The sequence below is a fragment of the Thunnus maccoyii genome, chromosome 20 (genome assembly GCF_910596095.1).
Source record: "Thunnus maccoyii chromosome 20, fThuMac1.1, whole genome shotgun sequence".
Classification (NCBI taxonomy): Eukaryota; Metazoa; Chordata; class Actinopteri; order Scombriformes; family Scombridae; genus Thunnus; species Thunnus maccoyii.
Window position 1 is genome coordinate 2112651 of NC_056552.1, and position 13986 is coordinate 2126636.

At 37.8% G+C, this 13986-nt stretch overlaps 1 protein-coding gene across 1 annotated transcript; it reads left to right on the forward strand.

Annotated features, from left to right (window-relative positions):
- The first annotated feature begins 8555 nt into the window (after window positions 1–8555).
- Window positions 8556–13794, forward strand: LOC121887206 (stonustoxin subunit beta-like). The gene is made up of 4 exons (XM_042397844.1): window positions 8556–8602; window positions 9505–9604; window positions 10563–12032; window positions 12341–13794. Exons 2-4 carry the CDS (start codon window positions 9514–9516, stop codon window positions 12877–12879), a joined length of 2100 nt encoding a protein of 699 aa, XP_042253778.1. The 5' UTR covers window positions 8556–8602; window positions 9505–9513; the 3' UTR covers window positions 12880–13794.
- The last annotated feature ends 192 nt before the right edge of the window (window positions 13795–13986 follow it).

Genomic DNA, 13986 nt, shown 5'->3' on the forward strand with positions numbered 1-13986 from the left:
CTCGTGATGTGGAAAAATAACAAAAGCACACAGATTCAAACCATAAAAATAAAATATGGACAATCCGAAACACAGAACAAATAAACACAACAAAACTATAAACAATGGACAAACAATCCTGATGCCTCTAGGTGTTCGGGTGTGATCAGGAGCAGGTAGACTTTGGGGCTTGGGGATGATGGCGGGTTAATTCTGCGACCGGTGGCTTGTTAGTTCCTGTTAGCTCACATAGCAACTTACTATTATACTATTACTATTAGTTTAACTTTGAGGTGACCTCTCATCTAATAACACTTGGAATGGGAAATTGTGAATATTCTTTGTTTTTGTTTCCACTTTGTGTTTTCTTAGTCTAGTTTTCTTGTGTTATGGCTTCATGGTTTATGGGACAATATGTCTCCATGGTGGCATCTACAGAAAATACTGTGTAATCTAATCATGTTTTTGAACACTAACACAACCGACTCACTAAGGACATCAGTGGTGCGTGGTAACAGTTTCGCCTTTTGTTCGTTTTAAGGTTGAAATTGTTGCTGTTTTGTTTTTCATGCGCAAAAAAAATTTTTAAAAGAGAAAAAAATACACTTAAATGATCCATATTGCAAAGTTGTGATCTTTTTCTTCTTCTAACACGAGTATAATGTACCACTCAGGAAACTTCTGCTGGTTTTTGTTTTTCTGGTTGTGGCTCTGGACATTCTGCTCTGAGTCCAACCAAGAGTCCATTTAATCAACTGTGGTGTTCTGAACAGACAGTAACAACATTATCTTTAACTTGTTAGATGTTAAGAATGTTGCTGATGTTTACAGAGCTGAAATTCTCCTGGATTGTAATTTCATAACATCTCTCTACTTGAGTAGAATATTCAATAAAGTGTCCTGAGTTGACCACTGTGTGCAGCTTGGTTATTTCCTGTTTGTCAGAACATCCAGCTCAGAGTAAAACCTGAATAAAACATATAAAGCTACATAATAACAAATTGTTGCTTGCTTGCTTGATTTCTTTATTTTCTTTTCATTTTAAAGGGGCCATGGGTTTCCAGTTAAAGTTAGAATAAAGTTCTTATTTTGAAATCTTCTGTTAAGGATGATGAACTGAACTCTGACAGGAGCACCAGATCATTTTAATATTAAATAAATAACTGTTTTAGAGTCAGTGATGCTTATGGGCTGAACATAAAATCTCAGTAGTTATGTCTTGAATATCAATTTTGTGGACTTGAAAGTGAATGTCAATCACTCTGACTGATTTTCAAGCAGATGGTGTGTTCAATAACTCAGCAAGACTGTGAGAAAAAGCAAGTAAGTAGACCTTTAGTTGATATCCTTTCTTTTGTCAAACCACTGTTTCCAAGGTCATGTCTTTGTTGCTCAAACTGAAAACTGATGACTCAAAATTTTCTCCTGGATTATATGAAACATGTTCTAGTCCTTGAGATGTTTGACATAAGCTTGTTGGTGTCAGAGGTGAAGCTGATTTCAGCCAAAAGCACACAGATTCAAACCATAAACATAAAATATGGACAATAAGAAACACAGTGTTTAGGTGTGATCAATTCTGTGACCTGTGGCTTGTTAGTTGCTGTTAGCAACTTACACATATAGTTACATACATGACCTCTGCCAATGAATCTAGGGTTTAAATTCCTACAAGCATGGCAATAACAGGGTTGCCAGGGTTAGAGAATCACTTCCTATGGAGCTCAATAACGCAAGGCGTGCAAGTATGAGTTGTAGTTCCCTTCAGCACCACTAGATGTCAGGATGGTTTCAGCAACACATTTAGGCTGTAATAAAACCTGTCAATTTGAAGATTAATTGATTTATCAAAATGACAAAATAGTTGTTTTACAGAATTCCTGAAAACAACACTGGATTAACCCAGCTGGGGGCCCTGGAGCAAAAATTAGCCATGGGCCCCCCTTGAGACCCCGTACCAATACCATCACCACCATCTCTCTGTGTATTGTGTACATATCCTGTCACCTTTAAGTAAAGAAATTTAAGGTTTAGGATTAGCAGATAATAAACACAAAAGAAGAAGAAATCTGGATTTGCTTTATAAACAAAAAGTGAAAGTGTTTTTTTTTTTTTCTAGAAACCACATTCCTGAGTATAAAAAGGGTGTTGAAATAAAATACAAACAGACACTTAAGTAAAAACAAGAAAGAAAAAGAAAAAGTCTGAGGCTACTGGAAGAAAGCAGCAGGATGTGGATACATAGCTGAGGTATTCAATAGAATACTGGTGGCCTTTTTTCTTGGTCTAGGCCATTTTGCTGATATGAGATGATTGTGGTTGTTTTATGATGCTATAGCCAGTTGATTAAATAATTGGACTTGCAGTGATCAAATAAAATGACCAGTTCAAAGGCCTGGCCCACCGCCTTTATGATCCAACTGTCTGTTAATATTTGACTTTTGTTCCAGGTTTTTTAATCCAAAGTTCAGAGCTGCAGTTCTGTGATCAGATTTCCTTAAAGATCACTTCAGGTTAAAGATGAAATCAGTTCTTTTTCATCGCTAAAGAATTGTGGGTTTACTCATTCTATTTCACATAATACAAAGCAATGATTTACTGCAGTATTTCATTGAAAATAAAACCTTTGTGCTGTTTGCTGAAGCGAGCGTGTAAACACAATTATAATGATATTGAGCAGCATAGTGTCTTGCACAGTAACTCGGTCTCTCTCACGCATGTGTATCACTTAGAGAACGTCAGGGGGGTGCTGGAAGCAATATTTTTGAGAGGGGGGGCAATGACGTGTTCTTGGGGGGTTTTTAATGCCAGTTTAGTCCTACATTCAAATGCGCATTCAACAATTTCATCATTTTCGTCAGCATTTTCCTGTGTTTTGTCACAGCGCTGTCAAGTCTATTTGCCTCTGTTTTACATGCATACAATAATATGCTGCTGCAAATCATTGCATTGTATGTTTAGTAAGGCGTTTCATTCATTCATTCCACCAATGCAGTCAACAAACACCTGTTGAAACAAACATGATGAAAACTGATGGTTATCAATCAATCACTCAATCAATCAATTTTATCTAAAGAGCAGAATCACCATGCACCATGGTCCCAGTACACTTTACAATGAAAGAGAATACATAGGACAAAACAGACAGCAACCAATTCACAATAATAAAGGTAGGCTCTATATAATAAATAGTGCTCTTCCACCTTTTTTTAAAAAAAAAAAACTACATTTCCTCTGTATTAAGTTGAAACTGACAGAAGTATATGGTATCCATCATTTCACATTGAATATAACTGAAACTTTGCTTTTGATTTACAACTTAACATATTATTTTATACAATAAAACAAATGAAAATGAAATGGCCAAAAAGATTGGTATCCTTAACTTAATGTTTTGTAGCTCAGCCTTTGGAGGCAATAACTGCAGTCAAGCTCTTTCTGTAACTCTGAATAAGGTTTCTACTCTTCTTCACTGGTAGTTCAGACTCTTCTCAAAATCAGCTCTAGCTTGCACTAATAACCAGTGAAGAGAGGCCTGAACGGGTGTTATATGGTCAAATTTACTAGTTTTTTACCTTTAGATGCTAAAAATAGTCTAAATCGAGCTGATGAATGAAGGTGAAATTAATCAGCAGCTTCAACTAAAAAAACTGACCAGAAAAAGAACAAACACAGCAATAACTCACAAATTCACAAAGAGTCTCAACTCTCTGTATTCATCTTTCACCTGAAGTGAGCTCTGAACTGTGGAATGAAAAAACTGGAGCAAAAGTCAAATATTAATAGACAGTATAATATACTAATAATAGTATAATAATATCAGTGTGATCAAAGCGTTACCCAATATTCAATTTGATCTTTGCAACTTTCTTTCTGTGCCTTGTGTATGTATCCTGTCACCTTCAGGTAAATAAATTAGGTTTAGGATTATTAGATTATGAACACACTTGAACATTTTTCACTGTGCTCCTTAAGTTTTTCATTCAGGAGTACATGTTAAGGCTGTGGAAGGATTTGCGATTTACAATCACACAATCTGCCTCATTCTCACCCAGACGTGCAGAGATGGGAATATGGGTGCAGTTCAAGGCACTGATCACTCTGGGGAACCCTATGAAAGGAGTAGGCTGCATTTAATATAAAACAGAGAACGGGGTAAACAGAGCCAGTGGGTAAAATGAGCCACCCCCCTTTATCTAGGTAACCATAAACAAAAGTGATCATGTGACCACAAATTAAGTGAGAATAGTTCACATTACTCGATCCATCTTGGACTCAGGCACATGGAGAGAGTGGTCAGCAAAACAGAGCAAAAAAAATTTCTGATATTCTAGAAACCAGAGACCCTGTTCATGTTTGATCCCTGTTACAAGTGCTACAATGTTGATGAATAAATACCAAGCCACTAAGCCACACACAAACATGCTCTACATACAGACAGGTGACAAATTAAAGGAAAAGCCAACATTAAGTGTCTCAGTAAGGTGTTGGACCACCACATGCTGCCAGAACAGCTCCAATACACTTTGGCATTGATTCTACAAGTCTCTGGACTCTTCTGGAGGGATGAACACTATTCTTCATAAAGATATTTCCTTATTTGGTCTTTTGATGACGATGGTGGAGAGCGTTCTCTAACACGTCAGTCCAAAATCTGCCATAGGTGTTCAGCTGGGTTGAGATCTGGTGACTGTGAAGGTCATAGCATATGATTCACATCATTTTCATACTCATTAAACCATTCAGTGACCCCTCATGTGCTGTGCATTGGGGCACTGTCATCCTGGAAGAGACCCTTCCCTCTAAGGGGACAAGTGGACCCAAACCATGCCAGCAAAATTCCCCCCACAGCATAACAGAGCCACCAGACCCCCTCACTGTAGGGGTCCAGCACTCAGACCTGGACCAGTTTTTCCTTTAATTTGTCACCTGTCTGTTTATACAAAAGCACATTTACACACATATTATTTCTGTAGCTAAAACATAAAGATCACAGTTTAATCTTTACTGAAAATGTTGAGGTAACATGTTGAACAACAAGACACAAACATAGGATTTTACTTAAAAGTACAAGTTTTTGCCTTTGTTAAATTGATGGCATTAATAAAGTTCAAAAGTATTTTTAATTTCATAATTAATTTGTTTGATTTTGTGTCATTTATATCAGTATTTAATGGTAGCACTATTTACCCCATCCCCATGTTCATTTTACCCCTACCTTTGGGGCAAATTGTGCCATTGGATTAACTTTTTTTGATGGCTCATTGTTCTTAAACCATAATAATTAGATAACTTGTTTTAATTTCCATGGGTATACAACAACCTGAGGTATATATAGTAACTATTCTTGGAAACAAATACATTTTTATTTTGCAGTAAAATCATCAAATGTAAAAAGTGGCTCATGTTACCCCGTTCTCCCGTATACATCAAAGGGTCTAGACTATTTATAGATCAAGTAGTCAAATAGGTTAATGTCTAACTTACCTGCTAGGTTATAAAAGCCCTCTTTTATGGATTGTGTGAGCAAGTGGCCAGGGAACACAACAAAGACATTGCATTGATCTATTGTCTCGAACATCTATCTGAGTGCGAGTCGTTTGATTGTGAGAACGTGTTGGACTGATTTGTATGCAGTTATACTCAACCACACATGACAGGATATCAGCACAAACAGATGTTCTTTGTTCTCTTTCACTGTCCAGATGCACAAACATGTTTTCTATGACTGTCACTCTTCCTTCATCCTCTCCTTTAACGTAATGGATAGTATCTCCGGAGTTAGGAAATTTAAGGTTATTGTAGGTGGAAATTCACATTCAGACACTTGTGATAGCAGCTGTTTGCTTTATTTGCTGTTAACTTTGTTTATTCACTGTTCCTCCTTCCTTGTCAAGAACTTATTATTCCTCCTTTTATTTAACGCTTCTCAACCAAGGAGGTGTGAAAGTAAAGTTACAGTCCTCTTGCTTTGGTACAAATCACACTGGTTGGGTCAAGTTTCATTTGTAAAAGTTTCAAACAAACATTAATTTATTAACCTAAGTCTCCTCCTGGTTTCCCCCCCCTATTCAGTATAAAGGAGTATCTTGTTTAGTTTTGTATGAAGGGCTGCCCGTATCTTTCTTCAGATTTCACTGGTCTGCATGTGACATAACAGGACAAAATGCAGCAGCATTACAATAAAGGACTTTTCCAAAGTAGCCTCTACACCCCCTCCCTATCTACTCCCACTCTGTTTGCACGTTCATGTGGACAGTCCGCCATATTAAGTGCCATCCCAAACCAACTAGCGGGGAGTGGAAGCACAGACACAAACTAACTCAAACTAACAAAGACATTTAATATTGCCACGCAGATGTTAAAAACTTAAAGTTTATGTTGTATTTAGAGTCAAACATACTGTTCTCTAGTCTAAAAAACGGTAGCCGTGTTCTAGAGATTGTAAAGATTGTAAAGTGTTTTTTGTATATTTACAGGGGCTGTTGCTAAAAGCAAGCAGCTTATAAACATAAGGAGAGTGTGACTACAAACAGACGAAGTGGGAATTGGTAGGGTTAGTTTTGGAAAAGGCCCTAAGACTGCACAAGTCATATCAGGAGACGTGTCAGGGGGGAGTCAGCAGGACAGAGAACAGAATATAAGTAAGTTCACAGTATCACAGACCATCAGACTGGAAGGCAGAAGTGAAGAGGACTCTGATCTAAATGACTACACCAGGTAAGGACAAACAGGGTGAAAATATTTTTTAACCTGGGAATATTTCCAAGACCAATAAGTTGTCTGCTGGTCTCCTTCTTGTTTTTGCCCTTTCTGTCTGTGTCACGGTGGAGAGCTGTCTACCTGGGTAATAATGTCAGGATGAAATAAACCAGAATTGTGGCCTTGTGATGAGTCAAAATGTATTTATCATTGAGATTGAGGCTCACTTATTGATGATTTAAGACTCATCTGAAGCACCAACTATCCTCACCTGCAAGAATCTCACATATTATCAGTTTATTTCAAACTTGATGCGTTAACATTAACATGCTGAATATCAATTCCCAATATTATAAGGAAGTAAACCTCTGTCCACGCCCATGCAACTAAATACTTTTACTATGTAAAGGACCTGAGTACTTCTTCCACCGCTGTCTGAGAGACACTAACTTCAGACAGTTTGATCAAATGTTGAAGATGTTGTAGGTTTGGTTTGATCTGTGTTGTGTCGTGTTCCTCAACAGGTTGGAGAAATGTCTTCAGATACGATAGAAGTACCTGCGCTGGGTCGACCTTTCACCTTAGGGATGCTCTATGACGCCCGGAAAGATGAACTGATCCCAGGTAGAGTTTGATGTAGACAACAGTACAATAATATAATTACTTACTCAGCCTGTCTCAGAAAAGTTATCAAATTTATCAACAAGAGTACAGATTTGGTTTTAGTGCTGCCCACAAGAAAGGAAATCGATTCCCCCCAAATAATTCAAAGAGCAGTAAATTTTCTGTCTTTTGGACAGTGCAAGCCTGCTTGTGGAGCTCTTGCTTTGTGTTTAATCACTGTCAAAGTGACCAAAGTAGTACTTCCTCCATTGTTTTTCATGTATTTTAATATTTTCTTCTACTCAATTCAAAGTATTTAATTTATGGTACCATGGTTACTTTGTCATCAGGTCTTTGTCAGGTTATTATCATATATTTATGGCACTGATATGAAAGGATAATTACCGTATATGTATCTGCATTACTGTTTTTACTCTTTGTGTTTCCTTCATATGATGATATCCCAGTTAGTGGCTAAATATACTTCTGACTACAAATGTATAAGAAATAGGAAAAGGTAAACACATTTATTGTTTCAGGGGGGAAAAGATTCATTAATGTTTGTGCACAAATGTCATTACCATAGATAAATTATATTAATGCACAACAGGCTTTCAGTAATACTTGCAGTGTTACTGTACCATTGTATCGCCATTTACATGTGAAATTTAGCAAATGACAATATAACCCAAGATATTTGATGTGGGTAATGAAGCTAGAAGGAAAACATTTTTTAATTGCATCATATCATGTGGTCTTTAAAAACTCATCTTTTCAATGGCATGTCTGAAAAATGGCTCATCTCCACTTATACAAAAGGGTCACTATGCAAGGAGTGTAGTGATGTGGTCTATACCCAAGAAATGTATTTTTGATAATAAAAAGATAAAAACAAAACAAAAAAACCCATCTGTCTTCTGGAAAATCTCCTTCTCTCATCTTGCAACAGCTGGCGGACGATGGCGACCGTTGCCACTCCCGACCGTTGTCTGTGTATAAAGATTTATTATAAGTATACAAATATTTATATACAGTCAAAGATCCTGACAGATGCTGATTGGAAACCACAAAGCTTGCCGCTGTATTTACACCCTACACCTTAATGAAGGGAACTTCATTCAGCTGTGAGTGTGACTACAAACAGACGAAGTGGGAGTGGGTAGGGTTAGTTTTGGAAAAATGCCCTAAGATTGCACAAGTCATATCAGGAGACATGCCAGGTGTGAGTCAGCAGGACAGAGAACAGAATCACAGTATCACAGACCATCAGACTGGAAGGCAGACGTGAAGAGGACTCTGATCTAAACGACTACACCAGGTAAGGACAAACAGGGTGAAAATATTTTTTAACCTGGGAATATTTCCAAGACCAATAAGTTGTCTGCTGGTCTCCTTCTTGTTTTTGCCCTTTCTGTCTGTGTCACGGTGGAGAGCTGTCTACCTGGGTAATAATGTCAGGATGAAATAAACCAGAATTATCCTTTTTAGGGCGTGGCCTTGTGATGAGTCAAAATGTATTTATCATAGAGATTGAGGCTCACTTATGGATGATTTAAGACTCGTCTGAAGCACCAACTATCCTCACCTGCAAGAATATTATAAGCAAGTAAACCTCTGTCCACGCCCATTCAACTAAATGTCAGACTAGCTTAAATTGTTTAGTGTGTATGTCGTCTTACTAAGATCTAGTATGGGCCTTTGTATGAAATTTCTATGCTGTTTCTATATGTATATCTATTTGCTATTTATTCTAAAATCCTATATTTTATGTTATAGTTGTAATAATGAAACCTATTTCTGTTATCAAGTGTTCTAAAGTAATGATCTCTTATTGCATGTTATTAGATAAACTCTATCGGTAAGAGCAGTTTATTATTTTAGCAGTTAATCAGTAACTAACAGCTGTTTCCTAATATACAGTATGTTTATTGGAAAAAGCCGCACTGCACGTTTAAAATTAAGAAGTCAACACTTTGTATTTCATGAGAATAATAAATGTAAAAAAAGAAATGTCCCACAGCTCTGTGAGTTTGTGGAAAAACAATTTTTCATACTAGTAATGGAGTATTTTTACATTGCTCTATTGATATTTTTACTATGTAATGGACCTGAGTACTTCTTCCACCACTGTCTGAGAGACACTAACTTCAGACAGTTTGATCAAATGTTGAAGATGTTGTGAGTTTGGTTTGATCTGTGTTGTGTCGTGTTCCTCAACAGGTTGGAGAAATGTCTTCAGATACAATAGAAGTACCTGCGCTGGGTCGACCTTTCACCTTAGGGATGCTCTATGACGCCCGGAAAGATGAACTGATCCCAGGTAGAGCTTGATGTAGACAACAGTACAATAATATAATTACTTACTCAGCCTGTCTCAGAAAAGTTATCAAATTTATCAACAAGAGTACAGATTTGGTTTTAGTGCTGCCCACAAGAAAGGAAATCGATTCCCCCCAAATAATTCATTATTATTTATTTATTTATTTATTTATTCTCTTGTCACCCTCATATATTTCATAGACTTTGTTTCTTTGTCCATAGCACACATTATTTTCTTTACAGTTCAATGTACAGTAAAGTACGTTGATCCTGATCATAACCAATAATCTGCAGTACTACATAATGTTATACTGACTATATGTTAAGGCTGTTGCCGGTGTCTTCATCACACCATTTCCATCACAGAGATGTGCTTAAGCCATCATGACCATTTAACATTAATGCTGGGCTTCCATAGGAATGCCCACCGACTTTTGGCACATTTGTCATTATTTGATCCATACACAAGAATCACAAAGAAACAGTTGCATAACTATGAAAAAATTATATATTTAGAAATATAAATTTAAAAGCCACTTATAGCTCTATCAGCATTTAATTTTTGTCCCATTCTTGTGCGCTTGCAGTCAACCAGAGAACAACAATAATTCTCACCTGCTGTGGACCTGAGAAAAGAAACCTGATACAGTTTATTAGCATGTGCGCCCAGTGAGCAACTTACTTTGAAATATCCAGTTACCTAAATGATGGAAGAAAAGTGTTAGATGGACATGAGCGTAGCCCTTACTGATGAATATTATTTGAACCAAGGACATTGTTTGTACGCTCCAATGACTCTGTAGCAGAGATTGTGATTGGAGATTCTTAACTGAAGTCTGGAATATACTTGTTGGTCCAGTCTCCCACATTTCTTGAAAGATCCATATTAGCTCTAGTTAAAAGTTGACAAAATGTTTTTTTTTCTGCTTTAATACATTATTGATGTTTACTTTATGTAGGTTTCTCTTTGTGGGATAAAACAACTCTAGAAGAGAACACAACTGAAACCCCTAAACCCGGCTGTGAATTTCAGATTATGGCAGAAGACACCATTGATTCCAAGTCTTCTCTGCTGGATGTTGAAGTTTCTCTGAAGGTCAGTGTCCTGAGTGGACTGATTGAAGTTGGAGGATCTGCCAAGTACCTGAACGATCAGAAGATATTCAAGAATCAGAGCAGAGTGACACTTCAGTACAAAGCTACCACCAACTTCAGACAGTTATCGATGACCGAACTTGGAACACAGAACATGCAACAAACAGATGTTATTAAGAAGAGCTCGGCAACGCATGTGGTCACAGGCATCCAATATGGAGCAAATGCTTTCTTTGTATTTGACAGTGAGAAGTTAGAAGATAGCAAAGTTCAAGACACCCAGGTTGGCATGCAAGCTGTGATCAAGAAGATTCCATCATGTAAACCTGGGGTGGAAGCTAGAATCCAGCTCACCAACGAAGAAAAGGTCCTGACAGACAAATTCTCCTGCAAATTCTATGGCGACCTCCTCCTTGAAAGCAACCCTGCAACATTTGATGAAGCAGTGAAGACCTGCAAAGAACTTCCAAAGCTACTGGGAAAAAAGGGAGAGAATGCTGTTCCATTGAAGGTCTGGCTGATGCCGTTGAAGAATTTTGATTCCGAAGCCGCTGAGCTGAAGCGTGAGATCAGCGTTGGACTAATGATGAAAGCTAAAGATGCTCTAGAAGGTGTTGAACAGATAGAAATGAGATGCAACGATTCTCTGGCAGACAGAGTGTCAGATGATTTTCCACAGATGCGCGAAATGCTGAGCAGTTTCCAAAAACTGTATCATAATTATACATCTGAGCTCCAACAGGACATAAAGAAGGCACTTCCCGCCATCCGTGAAGGCAATGAAGATGAGAGCTCATTAGAAAAACTCTTTGAAGACAGAGACAAGTCACCATTCAGTCAGGAAAATCTAAACAAGTTGATGGATCATAAAGAGAGAGAGATCAATGTTATCAGGTACTGTGTAGATATCATAAACCGTACCGACGCAAAGATCGTCCAAAGTAAGGCAGAGTTGGAGAGAGAGGTTCTTACTCCAGGTGTAGAAGATGCTCTGTGCTTTGTTTTCACCTCTGTGGGAAGTACTGACCCCTTCCTTGATGCGATGACCAAATACTTGGATTCACCTGAAGAGGGAAGTACTGATGAAGACTACGGGTACATTTCAGATGAAGTGTTAACCAAAATGAGAGAGAAAGCCAAAGATTTCCATGATGTTGCCAAAGGCCTGAAGGACAGCAAGCAATTCCGTTTCCTGGTAGCAGCCTTAGAAAATAAGGAATACACAGGTGCAACCATCTACCATTACAAGGAGGGCAGTCTGGTTACTGATGATTTTACAAAGCCTGATGTCCCTGATGTGAGGACTGCACACGACAGAAGAGATTTAATCTGGTGTAAGTCATTTTTCATGTGTTTGTTACTCTTAGAAATCTGATTGGGCATCTAACAGTCACAAGCTCCCTTTTGACCATTACTTAGAAACAAGATGTGAAGACATGCATGAATACTTGTTGCTTTATAACCAAACACAGTACTTCATATTATAAATGTGATTAAAACAGGATTACAGCAGATTTGTACATAAGTATGTCATGGAAAGCCCATAATAACATAATATTATATGTACGTGCGGTGTTGTAAATTACAGTGTGATGATGAGGATGGCGGCCAATAACAGATTGTGTTTTGGTTTCTCCATTAGATGCCTGTGATCTCACCCTGGACCCAAACACAGCAAACAACAACCTCACTCTGTCTGATGAAAACAAAAAGGCGACATGTGGAGCATTTCAGGCATATCCTGATCACCCAGAGAGGTTTGAGACACATTTCCAGGTATTGTGCAATGAGAAGCTAAGTGGGCGCCATTACTGGGAGGTAGAGTGGGGTAATGGTGACTGTGGTGAGGTTGGTGTAGCTCTTACATACGAGGGAATAGACAGGAAAGGAGACAGATTACTGAGCAAGCTTGGACATAATTCCAAATCCTGGTACTTTGGCAACAAAGGTGGGCTTCAAGCATGGCATGATCGTCAAAGGCATTACGGTCCTCTTCCTGCAACTGACTGCAGCCGAGTTGGAGTGTATCTGGACTGGCCTGCTGGTACTTTGTCCTTCTACAGAGTCTCCTATAACACACTGACACACCTCTACACCTTCAACACTACATTCACTGAGCCGGTTTATCCAGCTATCTGTGCCATGGTGAAATCAAATTATGTCTTCCTGTGTCCATTTTAAATCGGAGCAGTAAGAGCACACACATCTGGAGACAGTTTGTGGCTCCAGTCTATCGATTTATTTTTCTTCCTAAGGCTTTTGCACATGCACAATGTTTTAAAATAGCAACACTAAATTGTAAGCACAGTTATTAAAAAGTGCTAAGGATTCTGAATCTATTTTTCCTAAATCATAGGGAGAACAAGTTTGTGGTCAAATATATCAATTCAAACACTACAATGGCCCTCACAGAATTTAAGATCAAAATTTCATAGATCTTGAAGGGCCACATTCACACTAACTATTAGTTTAACTTTGAGGTGACCTCTCATCTAATAACACTTGGAATGGGAAATTGTGAATATTCTTTGTTTTTGTTTCCACTTTGTGTTTTCTTAGTCTAGTTTTCTTGTGTTATGGCTTCATGGTTTATGGGAAAATATGTCTCCATGGTGCCATCTACAGAAAATACTGTGTAATCTAATCATGTTTTTGAACACTAACACAACCGACTCACTAAGGACATCAGTGGTGCGTGGTAACAGTTTCGCCTTTTGTTCGTTTTAAGGTTGAAATTGTTGCTGTTTTGTTTTTCATGCGCAAAAAAAATTTTTAAAAGAGAAAAAAATACACTTAAATGATCCATATTGCAAAGTTGTGATCTTTTTCTTCTTCTAACACGAGTATAATGTACCACTCAGGAAACTTCTGCTGGTTTTTGTTTTTCTGGTTGTGGCTCTGGACATTCTGCTCTGAGTCCAACCAAGAGTCCATTTAATCAACTGTGGTGTTCTGAACAGACAGTAACAACATTATCTTTAACTTGTTAGATGTTAAGAATGTTGCTGATGTTTACAGAGCTGAAATTCTCCTGGATTGTAATTTCATAACATCTCTCTACTTGAGTAGAATATTCAATAAAGTGTCCTGAGTTGACCACTGTGTGCAGCTTGGTTATTTCCTGTTTGTCAGAACATCCAGCTCAGAGTAAAACCTGAATAAAACATATAAAGCTACATAATAACAAATTGTTGCTTGCTTTTTTCTTTGTGATTTCTTTATTTTCTTTTTATTTTAAAGGGGCCATGGGTTTCCAGTTAAAGTTAGAATAAAGTTCTTATTTTGAAA

Bases quoted from the DNA above. Each gene is read 5' to 3' on its own strand.
- LOC121887206 (XM_042397844.1), top strand. From the start codon at position 9,514: ATGTCTTCAGATACAATAGAAGTACCTGCGCTGGGTCGACCTTTCACC. The intron at 9,605-10,562 runs GTAGAGCTTGAT...TACTTTATGTAG, and splicing joins GAAAGATGAACTGATCCCAG to GTTTCTCTTTGTGGGATAAA. The intron at 12,033-12,340 runs GTAAGTCATTTT...TTTCTCCATTAG, and splicing joins CAGAAGAGATTTAATCTGGT to ATGCCTGTGATCTCACCCTG.